This window comes from Schistocerca serialis, chromosome 5 (genome assembly GCF_023864345.2).
Source record: "Schistocerca serialis cubense isolate TAMUIC-IGC-003099 chromosome 5, iqSchSeri2.2, whole genome shotgun sequence".
Classification (NCBI taxonomy): Eukaryota; Metazoa; Arthropoda; class Insecta; order Orthoptera; family Acrididae; genus Schistocerca; species Schistocerca serialis.
This window is the reverse complement of record NC_064642.1, coordinates 439,874,065-439,900,775: the sequence shown is the minus strand read 5'-3', so window position 1 is coordinate 439,900,775 and position 26,711 is coordinate 439,874,065. Positions and strand designations below refer to the sequence as shown.

At 43.7% G+C, this 26,711-nt stretch overlaps 1 protein-coding gene across 1 annotated transcript in view; it reads right to left on the bottom strand.

Moving 5' to 3' along the window:
* The window catches only part of LOC126481985 (hemicentin-2), a 1,625,790-nt gene that overhangs the window by 893,316 nt on the left and 705,763 nt on the right, over positions 1–26,711 (bottom strand). Inside the window, exon 5 of the mRNA XM_050105950.1 lies at positions 15,823–16,026. Coding sequence (XP_049961907.1) covers positions 15,823–16,026 — 204 coding nt within the window. The remainder of the gene's footprint in view (positions 1–15,822; positions 16,027–26,711) is intronic.

The following is a 26,711-nucleotide window of genomic DNA, read 5'->3' as shown; positions in this document are numbered from 1 at the left end:
CATTATTCATGGAATGGAAACACACAGCAACAGAACGTACCAGCGTGACTTCAAACACTTTGTTACAGGAAATGTTCAAAATGTCCTCCGTTAGCGAGGATACATGCATCCACCCTCCGTCGCATGGAATCCCTGATGCGCTGATGCAGCCCTGGAGGATGGCGTATTGTATCACAGCCGTCCACAATACGAGCACGAAGAGTCACTACATTTGGTACCGGGATTGCGTAGACAAGAGCTTTCAAATGCCCCCCTAAATGAAAGTCAAGAGGGCTGAGGTCAGGAGAGCGTGGAGGCCATGGAATTGGTCCGCCTCTACCAATCCATCGGTCACCGAATCTGTTGTTGAGAAGCGTACGAACACTTCGACTGAAATGTGCAGGAGCTCCATCGTGCAAGAACCACATGTTGCGTCGTACTTGTAAAGGCACATGTTCTAGCAGCACAGGTAGAGTAACCCGTATGAAATCGTGGCGGTGAATCGAGGAAGTACAGTACATATTGACGAAACTAAAATGAGCTCTAACATGGTAATTAAGCGCTCCCGGACACATGTCCACATAACATCTTTTCTTTATTTGTGTGGGAGGAATGTTTCCTGAAAGTTTGGCCGTACCGTTTTGTAACACCCTGTATAAATGACCAAGTGGATAATTTTGGCTGCTATCTATAAGAAGCATGGAAGGAGAGTAGAGTGTAGTTAACTGCAGGAAGGCCTCTGGAGGATCGATGATTGGTGCAGGCAATGGCACGTGACTCAGAACGTAAATAAATATAACGTGCTGCAAATTAATAGGTGTAGAAATCCACTTTTCACAATTACAATATTGGCGATAAATAATTGGAAACAGTTATTACCATAAAATAGCTAGGAGTTGCCATCCGGAGGGACCTGTAGTGGAAGGACCACATAAAATAAATCGTAGGAGAAGCAGATGACAGATTCACTGTACGGACCTTAACGAACTGTAATAGTGCCTTTAGTCAGTGTGTTATATTAAAAACTATGTATTTCTGCATTCTATTCCGTGTCTGATCCACTTACATGGATGAAGGTTGTTGTCATAGGTCAGATAACAACTGGCATACAAAATTTCACTTTATTTTTGGCACTAGTGTTTCTTTTATTTAATTATCCATGCACAATGAACATAGTTTATGTATTTCTTATTATTGAGGTATCTCGTTTCACTGTTATGGAGACTTTACTCTCACTAATACTTTCACTGTCACTTTTCTTCATGTATACCGTCTATGAAAGTTGTTTGGTGAAGATATTCCCTCCTTTGTTTTGTTAATGATCTCAGTACCGCCAATAACCTCTTCAGCGTGGATGTACAACAGGCCTCAACTCTACAGCAATCGGCGGAATACTGCAAATAATGAGGATAATAGGCTGGGTGCACTACATTCGTAACGTTGTGTGAACGGTTTGACAATTTGGGTCTGACAGGATGCATGCTATGGTAGCCTGTGCAGCTGCAATGGCCATAGTGTCCAGATGGCGCAGTAGTAAGTGCACTTAAGCAGTAAGCAAGAAATCTGGGTTCGAATCTCGATTCGCCACAAATTTTCAACGTCCCCAACAATTTAAATCAATGTCCACTTCTAGCCAACGTGTGTAATTCGTTTGTGACTTAATTTATTGTCGCTGTTGGATCAGAATGGTGTCTGTTCTTTCGACATGTCCAGAAGAACAGAAGAGTGGGTTGGGCTGTTTGGGGAGGAGACCAGACAGCGAGGTCACCGGATTAGGGAAGGATGTCGGCCGTGCCCTTTCAAAGGAACCATTTGCCTGGAGCGATTTAGGGATATCACGGAAAACCTAAATCAGGCTGGCCGAACGCGGGATTCAACCGTCGTTCTCCCGAATGCGAGTCCAGTGTGCTAACCACTGCGCCACCTCGCTCTGTAGAAAAATAAATACTGACAGGCTATGTTGAACTGAATATACAGTCGAATGAGTACGGAGTATGGACTGAGAGTAAACCGAAGAAAGGGGAAAGTAACGATAAATAACAGCAATGAGACCAGTGAGAAATTAAAATCAGAATCGCGGATCACGAAGCAGACTATCTTAAGGAATCCTTATACCTAGGCAGCAAAATAACCCCTGATGGACGAAGCTAGGAGGACATAAGAAAACAGACTAGCATGGGCAAAGAGAGCATTCCTGGCGAATAGAAGTGTACTGGTAAGAAACATAGACCTTAATATGAGAAAGAAATTTCTGGAGATGTACGTTTGGACCACAGCATTGTATGTAGTCGAACATGGACTGAGTGAAAACGGGAACAGAAGAGAATCGAAGCAGTTGAGACGTGATGCTACAGACGAATGTTGAAAATTACGTGGACTGGTAAGGTAAGGAATGACATGGTTCTCGGCAGAATAGGGGAACAAAGGAACATATGGAAAACACTGTGATAAGTATGCAGACAGGAAAACGTGACGGGAGGCTTTATAACACGTGAACAGTATTTTAACAGTCGAAGACGACAATAATATTTATGACCGCGGATACCATGCAAGATATTATATTCTATTGCCGTTTGTGTGATTTTGTATAATTAGTCTAACACTGTAATTACCATTATAATTGAAGTATTTTAGTTCTTTACACAGGATTTTAAGATACAGGTTTCTTACATGACCTAAACATATGTCATTTTGTTGAAACCACTAGCCATGAACATCCATTGCAGAGTTTTTCCGTCTCTGTGGTGCGCTACGAAATTTCAGCTTGATTCTACATTTACATTTTCCGCTTGCCCTATACATCGTAGATATATTTCAGAGATTTTGGTTATAGATGATATCTTAAGTACACATGATGTATTATAACGACTTTATACCACGAACTCCACAGTGTCTTTTATTTAAGCCATTGTGCGAAAGTAGTCTATATTATTTAGCATAAAGTTATCATGGTAATTCCTTTTGTCAGTTGGTGTGGATGAATATACTATGTGTAGATTAATTATCTGAACTATATACTTGCCGAAATTTTACATTTTAAGAAATGACAATGTATATTTTCAAAATATAGTTCAGCGTAAAATTGTGACTTAAAAATGTTACCTGATTTTGTCAAAAGTAGTTTTACTGGGATTTGAGAAAGGAATGAATTTGTATTCTGATAGATGTAGCTTGAAATTATGTGTGAACGTATCGATTGTTGAGTACTGCAATGTAAACAAGTGTATACAGATCCATCTGCGCATATATCGTAGTGGCTAATTTACCATAGTAGTGTTAAACGAACGAGAACGTTAGGACGCCAGTACAACATGATTCGTGTTTTATATTTATAATATTTTGCGCTTTATATTCTGATGATGTTCCTTGATATCTTTTATTGTAAAGTGAAGCATCGTCACGATGTGACTTGCAAGTTTTTAAAGACCATAAACTTCTGCAAATCAATGTACGTTCTAATGCTTCAGTAATACATACAGCGTTTCTATGAAATCATATATGAATAAGCCATCTTCACTTGGAATGTTCGTTTATTAAACTTTCACATCCAACGATGACAGGACCTATCTGTCGAAACCGGTAACTAATATTAAGATTTACAAGCGATTTAGGCGAACCTGATTTTATAAGTGTAATATAACAATTTAGATACATCCAACGGTTGACACAGTGTCGAACACGTGTAAATTTTGCTCAAAAACGTGTTAAAGCGACAGACTGAGAACTGCGATACACCTGTACTCCGATTCTTAGCCTCATAGTAGGCCACAATGAACAAAGAAAGCATTACAAGTAACCACAACTATTCCCAAAAATGGTATCAAGTGCGGCTCAAGGAAATTACCATGGAGGTAAACAGGCTTAATCCTATAATAATCGCCATCTTGGAGGTTACTTTATCGTAAAATGGCATTACAGGGTCCGGGAGGCGGCCAAAATAAGCCCGCATAAGACACGGGCGGCGCACATTCTGAAACGCTCCGCTTTAAGCGGCCTATGCGGGCTCGCAACATGAGCCCTAAACTCATTAGCAAGCTTAGCCGCCACCGCGCCAGACGAGGACGGTTGCTGGCGCTCGGGGTGGGGACGCGGGCCGTCCGAAAACGTCGTTACGGCATCCCGACGACCGAAACACGCCCGGCCGCCCCCACAACGAGCGCCGAATACCGCCGGCCTCTCGGCAGGCGACGACTGCGCGCGCCTAATGGTGCCCGAGTAATCTGATAGCGGCTTAAGATGGAGACTCCGTATTAAGACCGCACAGTGCTACCTGCTTCACGTGCTACCTGAATTATGTGCCACACCCTCAAGCAAAACACTTTATGCGTAAGGTAACAGGCTACAGGTACTACGAGCAGACATATGGAGCAGCAGTGGGAAGATCGCTGTCACCTAATATTCCCAATTGATTTATGGAAGTTTCCAGGGATGTGCCCTGGAGTGGGCAGCTTTGACACTTGCGTGTTTTTTTTTTTTCAGATGTGTACACGATACTCTTGTTGTTTGGCCTCATGGCAGTGAGAACTTGCAAGATTTTTTAGAACACCAGAATTCACTGCACCCGAACATTTGTTTCAGAATGGAGGTGATTAAGGATGGCTGACTTCCCTTCGTTGATTTGTTGGTCAGGAGGAAGGTAGATGCTACACTAGGACATCCTGTTTGTAGGGAGCCGACTCACTGACTTGTATCTGCTGGCTGAGACCGTCCGGATGAACGTTAAGTAGTATCTCGTACCTTCGTTCAAAAGGGCAATGTCATCGGGGATACTGAAAGTCTGACAGCTTAGTTAGCTCATCTCGAAGTCACCTCTCGTGATAATGGTTATAGTGAAATGCAGACCAGACGAGTGTTACTCTATCGACCAACTGTTCACTGGGCGAGTGGACATAATTCTAAATGGAACCAAAATTTATGGCCTGTGTTTGCATTATGCAGGGAGTATTTGAAACAGGAATGGTCGTACCTTTGCCGAAATATCATGTGAAGTATGTTTTCCGATCACCTTCCAAGATCAAGGTCATTTTAGCTTGCTTAAAGGATGATCTGGGTTTCCACAAGGCGGGTGTCTACCGCATTCACCGACCGAGGTGGCGCAGTGGTTAGCACACTGGACTCGCATTCGGTAGGACGACGGTTCAATCCCGTCTCCGGCCATCCTGATTTAGGTTTTCCGTGATTTCCCTAAATCGTTTCAGGCGAATGCCGAGATGGTTCCTTTGAAAGGGCACGGCCGATTTCCTTCCCAATCCTTCCCTAACCCGAGCTTGCGCTCCGTCTCTAATGACCTCGTTGTCGACGGGATGTTAAACACTAACCACCACCACCACCTACCGCATTCCTTGCAGCAGTGATACGTTATACACGGGTCAGACTATTAGGAATGTGGAGATCCGGTGAACTGAGCATAGGCGGCACACATGCTTACAACAGCCCAGAAAATCCGCCTTTGCAGAACATTCTCTTGGCACCGGCGATCCTATGGAATAGAACAACATGGAAATTCTGGTATGTACTGCCAGTTACTGGTACAGTATTATTAAGGAAGCTGTCGAAATTAAATTATCAAGTAACCTTATAGAGATGGTGGTTTTGTTTGAACTCTGCATGGAATCCTGCTCCCTCCGTTATCAAAAACCAGAGCAACAGAGATTATTCTGCCTCACCCGTTGCTTATTAATATTATTAATTTCATTTTTGATAAGTTCTGAGAACTACATTTACTACAGATATTCTTCAACTCACACTTACTCTGCAAATCCTGCAGAGGGTTCAACGAACCACCTTCACAATAATTCTCTATTACTCCAATCTCTAACAGCGCCCGGAAAATACCAACGCCTATATCTTTCCGTACGAGCTCTCATTTCTCTTACGAGGATCGGTTCTTCCTACTCGCTGCATTTATACCTTGAAAATGGCAGTATGTGCTCCTGTCGAAATATTGGCGGTTGTCGACGACGCCACCTGGTTGCATTCCCGTCACTTATTTGAGGTACACGAGTTCGTCATTGTAGGAGTATACGATAACAGTTCAGACAGTAATGAAATACACATGTTGTGCAGCGGATACATTGATGGTTTCTAGGGTATCGACATACCCGTGGTTACAAATTGCGAAGGTCTCTGGTGAGCGGCTGAGGCCAGTGGGGTTTCAAGGACAGTGAGGGTGTGGAGAGGGGAGTGGCGGCGAAGTAAACTAGGCTGATGAGTGCAGGCAGCGGCAGCCAGTGTATGGATGGCACTGTGCAGAGGTACCCGCACGTGTGTAAATATTGACAGAAACTGGGCAAGTCCAGGCTACTCACTAAGGCCTTTGTGGAATTGCAAGCCTTATGAAAACCTCACTTTTCTAAATATGTACGTGTCAATTCTGTGGGTTTCGTTCGCCTTCCTATTCACTTCCAGTGTCAGAGCAGTGGGGATAGCCTAGTGCAGGGTTGCCCAACCATTGCCTGGGCACCTTGGAAGAAGACGACTGTTTTTGGGCCGCACTTAATGGTTCAAATGGCTCTGAGCACTATGGGACTCAACATCTTAGGTCTTAAGTCCCCTAGAACCTACTTCAACCTAACTAACCTAAGGACATCACACACACCCATGCCCGAGACAGGATTCGAACCTGCGACCGTAGCAGTCCCGCGGTCCGCACTTAATGTACTTAGTACTAACAATAACCGCTAGGCATAAAACAAACCACCGTCGTGAACCAATTCGACCAATGTGCTAATGTCATTGTGTAACGGGAGTTTCAAATTGAAAATATTCAGTTTATCACAACGTTACATAAAACGAATTTTATGTAATGTTTTTTTTTTTTTTTTTTTTTTTTTTTTTTTTTTTTTTTTTTTTCAAGCGTATGTAGGCGCTACCTTCTTGGATAGCGTTGATGTCCGCAGCTCGTGGTCGTGCGGTAGCGTTCTCGCTTCCCGCGCCCGGGTTCCCGGGTTCGATTCCCGGCGGGGTCTAGGATTTTCTCTGCCTCGTGATGACTGGGTGTTGTGTGATGTCCTTAGCAGTCAGCCTTCGGCGGTGCAGTGGTTCGGACGGTGTTTACGTCCCTGCCGCACGTCTGCGCGAGAGGTGTTTACGTTAAGTGTGTAGCGGTGTATGGCGGTATACATAGAACGAATCATGGCCTTGTCGTTCCGCCAATCGACACTGAAATTTAGTTTTGTTAACGAATATGCTCGACCGAAGGCTTACGAGATCGAACGTTATTTACGGGACGAGGTGAAAATCGAACCTGACGTTCTAGTTGGAATACACTTATCTATAGTCAGCAGCGTGGTCTATGTCAAGCTCATAAATGAAGCGGCATGTGACGAACTACTACTTCGACACCGACAAGGACTTCGTTTCTGTCATTCTGACGGGAATGTTGGAGCGGTAACAGTTGAACACGCCGGCATGGGCCTCCGAACGATCCGCGTCTTTGAGCTTCCATTCGAAGTGCCAGAAGAATTGGTGAGAGATGCCCTGCGTCCTTACGGAACGGTCCTATTCCACGTGGCTGAGAAATGGGCGTATGGAGACGTCGATCATACGACGGCGCATGATTCCGATGTCCCCCAGGACAGAACCGAAAGAACTGGAGACCATGCTGACCTCTGATTCCAAGGCCCGGCAACGTAAACAGCGATCACCAAAATGCCGGAAGAAGCGCCGCCTCACGGTGGAGAACGACCACTCTGATCTAGCAGACAATTCTAAGAAGTTTATGGGTACAGAACAGACGACCATGGATACAGAAGAACTGACTAGCGTGGATGCAACGGTGGCCAGCGGGACGGCGACTCGACCTACCGCTGACGATGCTCCAGACACAGCGAAGGAGCTCGATAGACGGCAACAGGCTACTGAGGAGGCTACGGCGCCTACAACACACGACAATGATGGGACACTAGGGGACTGGTCAGAAGACCCATCCCCGTGGGGAACAGATGATGCCGGAGGAACTGCTCCCACGCACTCTCCCCGTGTAAGACCGGCAGAGTGCACGGAATAACGGCAGACCATATGAGAGGACGGCGGGACAGCAGCCTATGTACGGAAGAATTAGCGACCGTACGGTGCCCTATCTACGTTGACAACCATGCAACAAGCTTATCGGATAGGGTCTGTTAACATTAATAGCATTGGGACGCCGGTAAAAATCAAGATGCTCAGTGACATTATAAACGCTGCGGATTTAGACATAGCACTATTACAAGGAGTTCGGGTACTTCCCCCCTCGGACTTTTACGGGTACGACATTTATTGTTCCCCGTGTGACGAGAGGGGCGTTGGCACAGCTATACTATTAAAGGAAGGGATACCTGCAGATGAAGTAGAGTATTTGCCTTCTGCCCGTGGTACGGCCGTGACCATAGGTGGAATACGTTTGATCAACATATATGCAACGTCAGGCTCGGATAAGAGAAGGGACAGAGCGGTTTTTACGCCCATGAGGTTACACCGTTGTTCCAGGGACGATACGATTGTTGCATACTCGGCGGAGATTTTAATTGTGTGCTCGATAGAAAGGACCAACAACCTAACTATACTACTAGCCAAGAACTTCAGGAGCTGGTCAACGGGATGGAATTAGTCGATACATGGGACCTGAAGTATCGCAACCAACCAGGATATACATATTTTACTAGTCACTCCGCGGGCCGTTTGGACCGGATCTACGTTTCAAGGGCGTTAGCAACGTCGACGGTGGACGCAGAAATATGGCCGACACCGTTTACAGACCACGAGGCGTATATTTGTACGGTTAACTCTGATAGACAGCAGGTATGGAGACGGAGGGGTAATTGGAAGATGAACATCTCCCACCAGCGTGATGCAGAGTGCCGACGCATGGTGGAGGACGCGTGGCATGGCTGCCTCCGTCGACGAAATTCTGTCGGTTCTGTCCTGCAGTGGTGGATCGAGTGTGCGAAGCCAGCTTTACGGAGCACGTTAATAGGTTACGGGAAGGAGGTTTCTCAATGGCAGCGCACGACCACTGAGTTTTACTTTACGGCTCTTCAGGAACTGTTAGCTCAACCACCTACACCAGAACGCCAGACGGCCGTCCACCGAGTTAAGGCGAAGCTGGTACAGCTTGCGACGCACAGGATGGCAGGTACGATGATACGCGGGAGGTCGCAGGATTTCCTGCCCAACGATGTCCCCTCGATGCATTATGTGATAAGGGAAAGACGAAGAAGACGCAGGAATTTGATACATGAGATCGATCTCGGCGATGGCCGTCGTTTTACAATACAAAGGGGCATAGCACAGGCGTTCACGGATCATTTTAGCAGATTCTACGCGAGCAACGGGGAGGGTCAGAGGGAGCTGGGGAACGTCCTGGAAGAGATCCCAGACGCGACGAGTGTGAACGGGGAAGCGGACGGGTTATCTGAAATTACGTGTGAAGAGCTGGAGGAAGCGATTACACGAGGTGCTTGCAACAAGTCCCCAGGTCCAGACGGATTCCCGTTGGAATTTTACCGTGCCTTTGTGACCATTATGACACCGATGTGGCTATGTATGTTTAATGAGCTTCTGCGGCGAGAAGTACCGGTTCACATTCAATTCAAGGAAGGGCTAATTATACCAATACCGAAGCCCCGAGGTGGCAAACGGCCTTGTGATTATCGCCCCTTGACCCTCCTTAGTAATGACTACAAGATCATCATGCGCATCCTGGGAAAACGTATCAAAAAGTCGCTGGAGAATCGAATACATACCGATCAGACTTGTCTTGGCGGCATCTGTAATATCCACACAGCCTTGGGAGATTATCGTGACGTCGTCGCCCTCGCGGCTGCATGCCGCCTCCGGGGGGCGATGGTTGCAGTAGATTTCCATCACGCTTTTGATAGCGTGGATCATGTGCACCTCGCGGCGGTGATGAACAGGATGGGTGTCACGCCATTATTGACCAATTCTGTGATGCGGGAGAACTGAGTATTTTAAGATCTTAAGATCAGTGAGACAGGGTTGCCCCTCGTCGATCCTCCTTTATGCGATCGCTTTAGAACCGTGCCTCGCAGGCCTTCGCCGCCGTCTTACCGGGATCTCCCTACAGCAATTGTCATTCAAATGCAGAGCATACGCGGATGATGTTGTGTTCCTCGTACGGAATGAGAGGGAGACTCAAACAGCACTGGATTGGCTACAGACGTATGGGATGGCAGCTGGATCACAATTCGTGCATGTGGGGCGTGGACTAGAACCAGGAACGGAAGGACCCTTACCTGCGGTGGAAACCCTCCGCTGTTTGGGTATCACCTTTCATAAAGAGACAGCGAGAACGGCTGCGGACAACTACCGAAGACTGTTACTCAGAGTCCGCACGGCAGTACAACTAAACGCCCTACGGTCGATGGATATGCTGCAGCGAGTGTTACTCGTCAACCTTTATCTGGCGCCCATGATGTGCCACCTTACACACCTTCTCCCCTTAACGCGCACGAGGCCTATTAGGATTCACGCGGCTTTTGGGTACTATGTCTGCCTGGGACAACTCTTTAAGGTACAGTACAACACGCTTACCCTCCCAGCGCGAGAGGGGGGCGTTGGTTTAGTGAACGTGCACGAGAAGACGCGTGCCATGTATATTAATACTATGCTCAAACGGTGGCGCAACAGGAATCACTCGCTTACGGGGACAATCATCGAAGAACTCATACCAACATCGCACCTTCCTCCAGTCAGTGTCGGCCATATATCACCCCCTTTAACGTATGTGCGCACGTTCATCGTGGAACACAGTTAAGTTCGAGAGCGTTTACCGACGACCCGACAGTCGACATCGAAGGACGTGTACCATCTGCTTCTTCGACAGATCGCCCGGAGTAGGGTGGAACGCAAACATCCAGCTGTTAATTGGCACGTGGTGTGGCGCACGGTCCACCACCCCCACCTACCTACATCTGTCAGGTCAACATGGTACATTGTCGTCAACCGAAAATACCCTACAAATGATAAAAAGTACGCAATACATTTGGCGGATTCGCCCTTGTGTCAGCAATGCGGCGTGCTGGATACGGACGACCATCGGCTGGTCTGCGGCGAGGCATTGGCTGTCTGAACTCTCGCAAGATAGATAACAGCGTTCACGCGGCGCACTGTCTATACAGCAGTCTGTTCTGATATAGTATTTTTTCCAGAGGAAACGTATTTTCCGCGTAATAAAGACGATCGCAGTGGCGTGGATCACAGGTATGACGGTCCATTACATCTATAGAGACACACGTACGAACTTACTGAACGTCCTGGATTACTGGCAATACTTGCAAATGGACACACAAAACTATTATGGCTACAAAAGTACAAGGATTGGTATGCCAATTTCCTAGTAACGGTTTTTGCGGACCTGCCATATACTTGGGGTGTGCCGGGTGCGCAAAGATGAGCGGCGGTGCTTTCGTTGTGAAACCGACCAAGTAATGTGATCGACTAAGAACACTATGCGAGTATGCGACCTACGAAAAACTCACGCTTGAACAGTTAGCAAATGGATGTACTTCAAATTTTGTTTTCATATCCATAAATACTTTTCTTTAGGGTGCCGGAGGTGGCCCCACTTTGATTTTGTTGTTATTTCATGCTGCATGGTAGGACGGCAGCGAGGTTCCTTCCAGGACACTTATCATGGGCCAGGACGTACTATGTGTATTTTGTGAATAATACAGGTTTCTGTTTCTCCTACCTTTCTTCATATAAAATAAATAAATAAATAAATAAAAAACCCTCACTCCAAAAAAAAAAAAAAAAAGAAAAAGAAAAAAGAGAAGTTGGTAGAGCACTTGCCCGCGAGAGGCAAAGGTCCCGAGTTCGAGAAAAAAAAAGGTTGGTTAGGTTTAAGTAGTTCTACGTTTTAGGGGACTGATGACCATAGCTGTTAAGTCCCATAGTGCTCAGAGCCATTTGAACCATTTTTGATAGCGTTGATACTTGCTTTGGGCCGCATGCGGCCCGTTCACTAGTGGCTGGACACCCCTGGTCTCGTTTAAATGCATCTGCCAATCTTGTTACTGTACCTTTATAGCTTGAGTGTGTATAGTATGAGATTATGAGACACGATTTTGTGCAAGTAGTGCTCATTAACCTAGATGAATTAACTCTTTGGGTAGTGCATAGCACCAGTCAGTTCCAGTTCAAACGTAACTGTTGTTTCGCTTCATTTGTTGTTTCTCTCTTGAAATAAATTTGGTATCTTTAGTTAAGAAATGATTAATTTTTCTCACAGTTTTCAGTTTTTATAGTCGTACTTGGGCTCATGACTAGGAAGGTAGGAATCTTTTGTGTCTTAATTGTGTCACCTTCCTTCTTTCCATCTAACAATTTTCCAACAGGGTTTGTGTGAGTGCATGAAAGTGTGAATGAAATAAATGTCTGCCTATATTGAAATCGTGGTTATCCAGGGATAGTGGTAGTAGTGTAGGGTAGTGCCAACTTAGTTTGGTAAGCAAAGAGAAACTGGGGGCAAAGTTAGTCCAACTTAACAAACTAGGGGCTGTCAGGGTGGTCAATGCGGAATGAACCCCCCCCCCCCCCCCTCCACCAACCACCACCACCGCCACAACTCGGTGTGAATAGGCGAGTGGTTGAGCAGGAAGGGCGACCGTGTTAGTCAGATTGGGGCTGATGTGAAGACGAAACGGACGGAGTCGAGATGAGCTGCTCGTGGACTGGTAATAAAAGATGTAAGAATGTAGAATTATGTTGTAAAAATGGCTCACAGTGGTTGTGTTAGAATCTGTTTGGATGGGAAACCCTTCAGTGAAGTTTTAACTAATTTTAATTTTGATGAATTTGACTGCAAAAGTTATGGAATTAAACATGAGGCCATGTTGTAACGTGAAGTATGAGTTCACAGCCATATTACAACGTTGTTTCCGAATGTTTCAGTTTGTGTAAAACCTCATGCAGTTGCTAAAACGATACAGTTTTGGTTAATTACGTCATAAAATTAAAATTTCTCTTCGTATCTTGGACACATGTTGGTGCCATTTACTTAGGAGCTGTGTTATGTGTGTTTTTTTTCTCCAGGCGCGTTTCGGTTTATTGATGTAAAGCATCATCAGTGGTCTGCAATTAAGTTATTTACATTTTGATTTGCTTTAAGATCGGAAAAGAGTTCGTTAAGAATATTTTGGTTCATACTAACGGTGATGTTCGCTTGATTTCTCGCTTACATCGGGAAATGCCGTCTGCTATCATGTTGTTGATATTTTTCTTCTGGTAGCTGTGGTCTAATTTTTAGTTTTCTGGCAGTACTACGCATTTCTTATGTTTTTCTCACCATGCAAGAAATGAATAGTGCTGCAGAACACCTAAAAATCAAACCAGAACTACCAGTGCCTAAAGAAGGAAAATATCAACAATGTACTAGCAGACGGCATTTCCAGATGTAAGCGAGAAATCAAGCGAACATCATCGTAAGTACAAACCAACATATTGTTAGCGAACTTTTTTTCGATATTAAAGCAAATGAAATTGCAAATGACTTAATTGCAGACCACTGATGATGCTTTACCTCAATAAACCGAAACGGGTCTGGTTAAAGAAAAACACAAATTTTTGAAGTAACAACGACAGAACAAAAGTACCCTCAAGAATTAATTTATACCTTTCATTTAGAATAGTGTTGATGAAGACTGGACCACATTGAAATCATACCAGTATCTTACTTAATCAGTTTACTCATCTTAAGTGGTAAGAGGCGATCTGTAGTAATTGCCAGGGAGAAGCTGAAATTCTAGCCAAGATCGCTTGTAAACAATCTTTACTGTCGATTTCGGTTTCGGTGACCATGGTTACCAATCGTCAGACCTCGATGGAGGGTTATAAAATGTCTCCCACACGCACTGATCAAGAACTCTCTCTAAAATACTACCATGTACTGTATGCGAGAGACAAGATGAACAATGCATCGATAAGTCCCATACCAGACCTTAGTGTGTACTTCATTGCGGCCAGTCACCACTATAAGGGCTGCAATGAAGTAGTGTGTGCTAGGGACACTATCATTTCGCGAAGTACTCTGAATCCTAAGGAAATGCAATCCGAAAACAAAGGAAGTAAGTTACAGTACACCTGTTCGCCTACTGCTTGAATACTGCTCACCGGTGTGGGATCCGTACCAGATGGGGTTGATAGAAGAGATAGAGAAGATCCAACGGAGAGCAGCGCGCTTCGTTACAGAATCATTTAGTAATTGCGAAAGCGTTACGGAGATGATAGATAAACTCCAGTGGAAGACTGTGGAAGAGAGACGCTCGGTACGGGCTTTTGTTGAAGTTTCGAGAACATACCTTCACCGAGGAGTCAAGCAGTATATTGCCCCCTCCTACGTATATCTCTCGATGAGAAAATGGTTCAAATGGCTCTAAGCACTATGGGACTTAACATCAGAGGTCACCAGTCCCCTAGACTTAGAACTACTTAAACCTAACTAACCTAAGGACATCACACACACCCATGCCCGAGGCAGGATTCGAACCTGCGACCGTAGCAGCAGCGCGGTTCCGGACTGAAGCGCTTAAAACCGCTCGGCTCTCGAAGAGACCACGAGGATAAAATCAGAGAGATTAGAGCCCACACAGAGGCATACCGACAATATTTCTTTCCACGAACAATACAAGGCTGGAATAGAAGGGAGAACCGATAGAGATACTCAAAGGACCCTCCGCCACACATCGTCAGGTGGCTTGCGGAGTATGGATGTAGATGTAGATGCAGATGTAGATGTAGAATGTTGTGGTTTTAACGTTGACTTACCGATGCATCGTTTTCATCTCATCCCTCACTTACCTGTCAATGTTTTAGAAAGAGTTGTTGTACAGCTGGTACAGGAGACGTGTTATAGTCTTCTATCGAGATCTGAAAAAACCACACTTACTGAAACCGGTATTGAACAATAAAGGTTGTCTACATCTGTCTCGGCCAAGAAGTTCACCTCGGAAATTTGTTGTAAGTTCCTACGGGACCAAACTGCCGTGGACATCGGTCCCTAGACTTAGACAGTACTTAATCTAACTTTAACTTACGCTGAGGACAACACACACACCCATGCACGAGGGAGGATTAGAACCCCCGACGGGACGAGCCGCGCGACCAGTGGAAGTTCACCTTCCCTCAAACGATCTTACCGAGTATTTGCGAAGTTTTCCTTTTTTTTCATGCGGTACTACTATAAAGGCACATTTGCATGGCGTGCGTGAGTTTCCTCGTAAACGCGAAATCTTAATTAAATAATTAATCTCTGACAAATAAATAAAGCCTTTGGCACAGAACTGCAGCGCTATGTCGCTGATAAAACAAAAATACAATTACGACACTCTTATGTTTCATTAAGAAGAAGTAGGTCTTGAACAATAGCTGGTGCGGGAAGCCCTTATATTTTATTAACTGGCACACCGCCATATTTGATGTTATATGAGAACACTGCGAGTTGCAATCTCACTAGGCACTCGACTCTGTAAAGATTCTATGTTTATGAAATAGACAGTCACCTCTGTACGACTTATTGACATGGCTGGCAAATTATTCTAATATTAGCGGTCTTTGGAAACGATTTAAATACGAAGTCCGATTATTTGAGTCACATTTCACGGTCAACTACGAATAACATTGCATTTACGAAAAAGCCATTGTCAAGCGTCTGATACCAAATAATTAAACGTCCACGTTCCAGGTAAGCAAATATTAATTGCAACCAATCACTATCATACATATACAATAATTAATATTTTATTTTATTTATTTATTATTTATTTTATACTACATTATTAATAGCTGCGTCATCTGCACAGTGTCTGAGGCCGCTGCTACAGCGGTGCTACGGCTGGTACTCACGGTAGACGTCCAGGTGGACCCTCTTGACGAGCGGCCGCATGAGGCTGGAGGAGGTGGCGCGGCACTCGACGTGGCTGTTCCACAGCGAGCGCGGCACGCTCGACACGAACCACCGGTTGACGGTCACCGCGTCCGTCACCAGGTCGATGGAGGCGTCGCGCAGTAGCCCGCCCTGCCACCACGTCACCTCTGGCCGGGGCCGGCCTGCGCACACCAGCGGCTTTTGTCAGTTACGGCGAAGCAAGTGAAAAATGCTATAAGGAAAGGTAAAAACGAAAAGCAAAAATTGCCATTATGTATGGACATTGACGTTTTGAACTGTGAGAGAAACGTGGCTGTAGTCCACTGCCGCGCCAATTAAACACTTGTTGTATATCGAAGCGCCAAACAAGCTGGTATAGGCATATGTATCCAAATACACAAATATGTAAACAGGCAGAATATGGCACTGCGGTCGGTAACGCCTGTGTCTGGCACAGTAGTTGGATACGTTACTGCTGCTACAATAGCACGTTGTCAAGATTTAAGTGAGTTTGAACGTGGCGCTATTGTCGGTGTGGTGCCACCGCCAGACACCACACTTGCTAGGTGGTAGCTTAAATCGGCCGCGGTCCATTTAGTACATGTCGGACCCGCGTGTCGCCACTGTGTGATCGCAGACCGAGCGCCACCACAAGGCAGGTCGCGAGATACGGAATAGCACTCGCCCCAGTTGTACGACAACATTGCTAGCGACTACACTGACGAAGCCTTTCTCTCATTTGCCGAGAGACAGAATAGCCTTCAGCTAAGTCCATGGCTACGACCTAGCGAGGCGCCATTAGCCTTACATAGTTTGATAGTTATCGTATGAAATGTCTCATCCAGAATGTTGTAAACCACAAGGATAAAAAAAAGTTAGTATTCGAGGAGCTGCATACTTTTCTTATTAGCATTCAATACTTATCCTGTTCCAGAATTCACGCCCGTCTGCGTTAGATAGCGTGCATTTAGGCCTCCTCTATCTACAAGGTGTTGGCACATTTGCCAACACATCAGTCGGTGCAAGTGTGATGGGACACAGCACCTCCGAGGTAGCGAGGAGGTCGAGATTTTCCCCCAGGACAATTTCATGAGTGTACCGTGAATATCAGGAATCCGGCAAAACATAAAATCTCCACATCGCTGTGGCCGGAAAATGATCCTACAAGAACGGGACCTACGACGACTGAAGAGAATCGTTCTACGTGACAGAAGTGAAACACTTCGGCAAATTGCTGCAGATTTCAGTGCTGGGCCATCAACAAGTGTCAGCGAGCGAACCATTCACCGATACACCACCGACATGGGATTTCGGAGCCGAAGGCTCTCTCTCGTGTATCCTTGATGCTGTACGCCTCGCCCGGGGCTTGTCAGCACCGACACTGGACAGTTGATGACTGTAAACATGTTCCCTGGTCGGACGAGCCTCGTTTCAAATTGTATCGAGTGGATGTACGTGTATGGTTTTGGAGACAACCTCATGAATTCATGGGCCCTATAAGTCAACAGTGGACCATTCAAGCTGTTGGAGGCTCTGTAATGGTGTGGAGCCTGTGCAGTTAAGTGATATGGAACCTTCGATACGTCTAGATACGATTCTGACATGTGGTACGTACGTGAGCATCCTGTCTGATCGCTTGCACCCATTCATGTCTATTGTGCATTCCGACGGACTTGGGCAAATACAGCAGGACAACGTGACACCTCACACGTTCGAGATTGCTACAGAAAGGCTCTAGGAACACTCTCCTGAGTGTAAACACATTCGCTGGCCACCAAACTCCCCAGACATGGAACATTATTGGCCATGACTGGGATGCCTGTTCAGAAGATATGTCCAGCTCCTCGTACTCTTACTGACTTACAGAGAGTTCTGCAGGATCCATTGTGTCAGTTCCCACCAGCACTACTTCAGATATTAGTCGAATCCATGCCACGTCGTGTTGCGGAACTTCTGCTTGCTCGCTAGGGCCATGCACGATATTTGGCAGGTGTACTAGTTTCTTTGGCCCTTCAGTGTATATGCCATAGTATCCTCCAAGGTAGAAACAGGGTCATAAAGTTTTAGTGTAACTCTTCTAGTCACAAAAAAATTTGGTTTTAAGATTTCCCAATACAACATAAAATATTCTGTATATATGCCAGCATTCTTAGCATGTAAACCTTTCGTTTACTGCATATATAAGGTCTTTCACAATGGACTATTTCAGATCTGAATAACATACAAACTAATCGCGAAACGAATTTTACGAAGTAGTACATCGGGCAAATGACGAACACTCACGGCTACACAATACTCGAAACGTTTGCCTAGTTTCTGAACCCATCTTCCGTAACTGCTGCAGGAATTCTGGAATTTCATCGCGATTTCGATCTTTTAACTGTTCAAATTTCTCGACCGGTCGGAGTACACTATCTGCTTTAAACAACCCCACAGGTGAAAAACTGGCACGTTTAAATAAGGTACGCGAGATGGCCGTTCGACAGAAGAGCGTTTGCAAATTATGCAGTTACCAGCTGTTTCATGGAGAACTTGCGTGGTATTTTTGAATGGGTGACATGTGGTAAAGTGTTGTTGGAACCACATTTTCGTAACGAGAGACGAGGGCTTGCCTGCAGACTGCTACGCACACTTTCGATGTTCTCGGGAGTTCGAAAGGTTTTTCGAGGGATGGCTGACTTTCGATACGATTGATCTAATGCAGTGGAAGTTGCACGGAGGTTTCTTACCCAGTCTACTATTGGTCCACGAACAGAAAATGGATATCGCGGCTGAACCTTGAAATGCTTGCGAAGGGCACGTTGTGCGCGCACGACGGATTCGTCGCAGTGAAAATAGCACTCCACCGTGTCTCGACCAGTATAGCATGATTACTGACCTGTACATGGGACGAATGCTGTCACTCCACACTACTGACAGACGGCACCACCATAGCTTTATCATATTTTTAGAGTGCGTTATTCAGATCCCAAATCGTCAAAACGTTGTAAAATACCCTGTGCAACGTTAGAGAAAACAGCATCGCCGCATGGCCTTGTCGTCAAAGAAATACACGTTTTTCCTCATTTGCCAAACATGAATAGTGCACAGTTCAAAATCATATGTAAGCACATTGCGTGTATGACATTAACACATAAGTGAATGGCATACATACGAGTATATATATATATATATATATATATATATATATATATATATATATATATATAGAGAGAGAGAGAGAGAGAGAGAGAGAGAGAGAGAGACAGGGTGATTCCGTGACGACTTAACAAAATTTCAGGGATCATGAAGAAGCATAAATGTATCAAAATGAGGTAGCGGCCATGTACCGAAATGGCCAAGTCGAAAGTTATATCCTTCTGACAGGACATAATCTAGTGCAAGCCCTTTGCTTTCCATCTTTTGTGAGAAGGTAATGTGTAGACGAAGAAAGCGTCCATTAAACATGAGCACTAAAGCACATATCACAAGAGCTATGAGCACTTGTTTATGTTTGCCACAGTGAAGCATGTCCTCTACCGAACTAGTGCTCATAGCTTTTCAGGTATGCATTTTATAATCCATGTTTTTCAGAAAATTTATTCTTCTTTTGGTCCTTACTACCTCCTTTCAAAATATAGGAAGCAAAGAGCTTCCAGTGGAAGAACTTCGTTTTCCGAGATATCAGAACAATTTTAGACTTGGTCGTTTCCGGACAGTGGCTCCCTTCCCTCAAACTGATACATTTACTCTTCTCCATCATCCTTGAAATCTTGTCAAATCAACAAGGAATCACCCTAAATATAGTGCGTGGCAGAAACACTCTGAAAAGCTTATAAGGGTATTTCATGGAAGGTTGTGCTGGGAAATAATTGTTATAAAAAATGTTCGTTGCGTTGCGCCGTTTCCGAATTACTTAGTATTGTAGTTAGCCAATCAGCAAGTTGCGCACACAAAATCAGGCCACCCGCCAGATACAATTGGTGTCAGTTGTTCCCATAGCGCAGATGACAGGACTGGAATTGCTATGCTTTTGGCTCGGGTTTCATATTCACCATCGTCCCACGTACAATTTTTCTATCGCTCGCTTGTTCAGTCTAAGGAAAGCAACGAAGAACACATTTGCCGACACCCTCCCTTTTGGGTAACTTGATTTTGCGCTCTCATCGGCCTGACTGACTAATTTCTTTACTAATTAAGTCGAAATAGGCGCAACGTCTGGTGCTTTAACAGTTTTTCTTACTCCCAATCCATATTCACCTGCTATGTTTCCTTCTCTCCCTTTTCCTACTCTCGAATTCCAGTCACCCATGACTATTAAATTTTAGTCTCCCTTCACTACCTGAATAATTTCTTTTATCTCATCATACATTTCATCAATTTCTTCATCATCTGCAGAGCTAGTTGGCATATAAACTTGTACTATTGTGGTAGGCGTGGGCTTCGTGTCTATCTTGGCCACAATAATGCGTTCACTACGCTGTTTGTAGTAGCTCACCCGCACTCCTATTTTTTTATTCATTATTAAACCTACTCCTGCATTACCCCTATTTGATTTTATATTTATAACCTTGTATTCACCTGACCAAAAGTCTTGTTCCTCCTGCCACCGAACTTCACTAATTCCCACTATATCTAACTTTGACCTATCCATTTCCCTTTTTAAATTTTCTAACCTACCTGTCCGATTAAGGGATCTGACATTCCACGCTCCGATCCGCAGAACGCCAATTTTCTTTCTCCTGATAACGACGTCCTCTTGAGTAGTCCCCACCCGGAGATCCGAATGGGGGACTATTTTACTCCGGAATAATTTACCCAAGAGGACGCCTTCATAATTTAACCATGCAGTAAAGCTGCATGCCCTCGGGAAAAATTACGGCTGTAGTTTCCCCTTGCTTTCAGCCGTTCGCAGTACCAGCACAGCAAGGCCGTTTTAATTAGTGTCAGAAGGCCAGATCAGTCAATCATCTGGACTGTTGCCCCTGCAACTACTGAAAAGGCTGCTGCCCCTCTTCAAGAACCAGACGTTTGTCTGGCCTCTCAACAGATACCCCTCCGTTGTGGTTGCACCTACGGTACGGCTATCTGTATCGCTGAGGCACGCAAGCCTCCCTACCAACGGCAAGATCTATGGTTCATGGGCGAGGGGGGGGGGGGGGGGGGGAGGGGGACAGAGCATTTAATGAAACTACTGTAAAACTTATTTCCTCACATATCAAACGACTAAACATTTATTTAAAGAGTTTCATACAGTCACTGACAGTACTATGAAAGGCAATCAAGCATAAATTCTTAGAATACCGTGCAAAAAACTGAGACTAATACTGAAATTGCTGTAAAACATACTCAACTGTAGCTTGAAATATCACCTTCGCATGTTACAATAACTAATCTAAGGATAATTACCGAGCTCCATGGTGAAATTCGACATGTAATGCAGTCAACGCAGCACTCCAACGAGATAACTAATTAGCGCATCTCTTAAATATTCAATAAATATTTTGGAGTATGTTGCGATATTTTGATTTATTTATCATATGGAAGAATATTGTAAAACTAAATTATTTTATTGTAAGTCTTGTTTATGCGAATTATTCGATGGTCCTTGTAGTGTCAGTATTACGTAAAGATCACTGAGTTCTGCTTGGAAGTAGGAATGTCTATGGAGCGATGACTCTGCGCACATTTTTTTTTATTTATTTTGTCTTCAAACGTTGTTTTACCAAGTCACAGACCCTATGGCAGTTAAGTATGAAAAATATCTGTTCCGTCTTTAGCGTATTTTCATTTGAATACATACTATCACTGGCCAGTGTTGTTGCTAAGAGATGTATGACATTAAAGTATTGCCTCTAGTGCAAAATGTGAACAATCAGCGTTATAACGAAATCACAAGAAAATTCAGGTTTTATGTTGGCGAAGTGCGCAAAACACTACGCCTATCCGATAGACATTACTGCTCTGTGGGTGCTGCCTATTGTAAGGGGATAAGGCAAACACGTAAATGGGAAAGGAGAATGTAATTTACACCGTATTAATTCTCATATTACAAACATGGAAAACGATTATTTTGATTATAGAGAGGATGACTAATTTACTTTGATATTCATATTGTAGAGCCACGTGTAGCGATGTTTAAAAGAGTTATGTTGAAGAAATCATTGAGCCTGTGAAACAAGAGAAAGCAGTTTAATACTACGAGAGCGAACATAACTTCAGTATTCATATTACGCGATAATCAATGTGAATGTCCGTAACGCTGTTTCATGTAGAGGGTATCGACTCTAAAACTGATTTCAGAACCAACGCAGCCAGCAGCAAATATAATGAGAGACCATATAGTGTTTCTGCACGTACAATTTCCCTCGCCCTTCAACCTTCCATTCCATCATAATTTGGACAAACTTCCTGTGCTAGTATTTGAAAAATCCCGTAAAAGATTCCTAGGGTCAACATGTTGGTGAAGGTGTTACACATTTTTAATGATGTTAAAAAGAAGTAATTGTTAATTCACTTCGATTATCTCATACAACGCCACCTACTTCATCATTAGATGTATGAGGAAAGGTATTACAGACAAACCTTTTCGTTGCTCTAAGAACGTAAAAAAGAAATTAGATGTCATAAAACTATATTCGAGGTTATATAAGTAGTAAGTCACTAAACTGAAGATACGCGGCCAAAGGGACGCCGCTTTCAAGGCATCAGGGGTTGGACAACTTCTTGTTCACACGGAACGACTAAAATGCTAATAGATTGAAAGGTAACCCAAGCGGGGGCTGTTTAGAGCATTGATTGTGTTGGCATAATTTTAGTGCTCCAACATTTATTTTTCCAAAAAAAACAGACATTAATTATGCAAAACAAGTTATTAATTGAACACCGTAAACAACTGACAGTTGGTTTAAGACTACTCTGGAGAAGGATCCTGGGGGGCAGAGACAGTTTAACTAGCGGAGTGACTCAAGTACTGTGCCTCTAAAAATGTGGATAACGCAATCTGAATTGATCTGACGCTGAGCAGACTTTGATTGATCAAATCTACTGTAGTTTCTCTACATAGGTGCAGCTAAGTGCAAGAGCCCATTGAGATCTGTACACCCGGACAATGCCGGAGAAACAGTACATTACCCTGTTCGCTTTGTGCAGGGATGTAACTTGCAGCTTGCGAGATGTGTGCGGCGGAGGTGGGACTTGGAGGCGGCACCTGTGAAATGATCGCGGCCACGAAAGAAATCCAAAAATCTTAAGGTCTATCAATCAGGCTGACAGATCGCCATTTACTCTGCACTAGAGCCCTGAAATCATGGTACATTTCAGTGTGTGACACACCCGTTCGCTGGTCGTGCCAAGGACCAATTCGGCCCACTTACACATAGAGCGCACAAGGATACCATACGTCAAGACTGGTAAACCGGAAACGAATAAGTGTGCCCTCGGCAAACGAGTAATCAGAGAATTTCGAAGTCAAACTGTCGGTACAGTAAGAACTTCACCAAAGGGCTCCCCAGTCTAAACTATTCGCAAGTGAAGTCAGTCTCAGGACAGGTCCCAAGTAACAACCACACGTGCTGGAGCTTAGACCAGAAGTGCTTCTAGACAAAAGTCCCCCACCTGAGTGCTTCGCACCTCTCACGAAAAAAAAAATACGTTTTCCCGCAAAATGCACAAACGACACTGCCTACAGCCTGTCTTGAGCCAAACACAAGGCTCTAGAGGCGCTAAATCTCCCCTCCCACATGACAGCACAAACTCAGAGCAAGAGTTAAGAAACTTGCATCTCCAAAAAGAAAAGAAACTGCCAATTAGTGGCTTCCTTAAGTTTTCACAGAGGGGGAAGAGACGATATTTTCCAAAGTCATGTCATTTCCCATGGCAACAAGCGAACAGATACAGTTTCAAAGATCTTTATCTAAATCGCCTATGACTTGGAGATTGTTAGTCCTAGCTATGAGATGTAATAAAGATTCTATTTCAAAACGTTTCTCAGATACTGGAGTTTCTTATACAACCGAGGCAGCTGATGGAAGTGGGTCACAGGCCTATTTGCTGTATCAGCGAACACGAAAACTTGTGAATATTTATTACATATGGCTCTGCACACAATGCCTAGTTTATAACTCCACTGTACAGACATGTTCCTTCAGACCATAGCCCCAGCCCATGCTTCCGTTGGTACCATGGCAGGTAGCACGGCATTATTCTGCTGGAGATCTGTCTCAACAAGGGGCTGCCTTGTCTGACCTGTATGGCTGTGGGCCTAACCCGCAAGATTTACTAAGGGATGGGCTCGCCGCCAATCGCTTTCAACTCCCAACAAGCCATTTCTGTGAGCTAAGAACCTTAAAAATACCTCATGCTTTTAGCATGCTACCAACGCTCCATCGACATCTGCTCAGGTCGTTAACTTTCTAGAGTCCCACTCAAGGTGCATCAAGGTGTAACAAAAACTTTAATAATTTTCCATATGCGAAAAATAGGTAAGAGAGTAACTTGTCATCTCTGAAATGGCTCTAAGCACTATGGGACTTAACATCTGAGGTCATCAGTTCCATAGACTTAGAACTACTTAAACCTAACTAACCTAAGGACATCACACATATCCATGCCTGAGGCAGGATTCGAACCTGCGATCATAGCAGCAGCGCAATTCCAGACTGAAGCGCCTAGAACAACTCGGCCATATCTCTCAGGATTACTAAAAATGTCACAAGTAATATAACCAATTTGTTGTGCATGTAATTTCGAAACATATCAAAACGTGATTGTAACATTGCGTTAAAACAAAAATAAATAGAAAGACTTCTCTCTTCATTCAAAAATGTTTCTTAAACGATTTAGAGGCAATATAATATGTACAGTTCAAAGATCAAACAAAAATAGAGAGATAAAGTTACTGAAGGAATTGTAAAATAGCAACCTGATCACTTTTGGAATTTCTGAATACATATTTTGTTGCAACTTGCTGCTTTCTGTAGTCTGTCAATGTTCCCCCCTCTCTTTCACAAAACACGAGGATTTACGAAACTCTCAGAAAAGTTCATTTTTATTTGAAGTTCTCTGTTAACTAAGGCAATAGACATGAGATAACTTTCTTCTGACTCGTGGTTCTTCACCATATTCAAGATTTTTTCATCTAATGTGTTACTGTTAGGAACTCGGAATGTTTATGATAGAAGGCTAAGCAATTTGAAATGAGAAATGTCAACTGGGGTCTGCTGCTTAAAGAAATCTACACAAATGTGGTATTCTGCTTTACTTTTATGAAGTCCAGAATGTGAATTCCGAAATTCACGGAATTCATTGTATAACTGATCTTCATATAGTCGAGATTTAGTTTGTCAGTAACTTTTATAACATACTGTCATTGCAGATGAAAATTTTGTTGCTTTTAAGTGGAAAACATGTAAGCAGATTGAACACATTGTTCTCAGAGAAGTCGTAGTTTTGCGGCAAATAATCTATGCAGTGTGACAAGATTTCGCATCTTTTCGAAACTCAACCTCTGTGATTCTGACATTTCTTCCAGGATTTCATGAAATATTTTTCCTAAAAATTTATATTGTTTCCAGTTCCCAAGGTTGCTCTTAAGGTTCCTTATTATACTGCCCAAGTTAGCAGAAGTAAATTAGCTGTTTTCCTGTTTTCTATTAGCAGCTTCAGACAGGGGAAAAATATGAGGAAAACGAACATAACATTCAGGAAGAGAATGTTCAGTTTCTTCAACGCCACGCTTGCCATTTGGTATCACAAACTGCCAGATCAGTCTTGAAAATTCTTCCTTGTCCTCTCAAATAAAGTATGACTTGATGGCACGCTAGCAGCATTCGAATCTGTAAATTTCAAGAAGTAGCGAGAGTCATCTTGCACAGACATTTGGTAACATTTCCCTCAATTCTGTACCTACAAACGCTGAAAATCCTCTCAGTGCCTGAATATTTGATGCTGAGAGACCAAATTCAATGTATATTTTCAAGACTAATACCACTAAATTATTAGGAAGTGTTTCAAATTGATGTTTTATTGTATGATTTATGACACGACAGTTGCATTTAGCTGTCAAATTAACGATTTTTCTTTTATCAGTAACACAAAAACCAAATTTTTTTGCTGGTGTTGACTGGATCACTGTCAGCACTGTATTCATTTACCTGATTCAGATGAAAGCCCTTCAGATTGTATAATGTGAATTATTCCATGGAAGATCTCTTTGTGGGTTTCTTTGGAGTATCCATAAAAATCCAACAATCTCTGGCAAATCCCATTGTTAAAATCAAAGCACTGTCCGCCTCCGTAGATGAGTGGTCCTTTCAACAGAGTGCTTTCTGCAACCCCCATCGCAGCTGTATCATCCATGCTAGGTGTCGGATTTAAGTGATCATATATTTGATACCAAAACACACTGTGATGCAAAGTTTAATTTCTTGCCAAATGCAGTGTACCTTACGAAAATAAACGTTTCCAATGAAGAACAATTAATGTTAAAGAGAGGTTCGAAATAAAATACGAATACAATAGTACATCGTAGAGAAATTTTAGACGTTATTACTCATATGAAACTTGCAGTTGGTGGAGTAAAAGTTTCTAAATTTGAATAAAATAGGATTGCAGTCGAAACGAAAAACATTATCACCAAGGATTCTAACAGATCACAAACAAATTACAAGACAGATAGGATGATAGACAAGGCTATAATGCAGAGACTGTGAGAACTGGAGGGAGGCAGACGTAAGTAGATCGGTTGTCGTTATATCGACAACTACATTAACACAACACGTAAATTTATTATCAACGAGAGTAGTGTATCTGGATTTGATACAGATTTAACTACTAAGATCCAAAAAATTGGAATGATAAGCTTAAGGAATGTAATGAAATTACTACC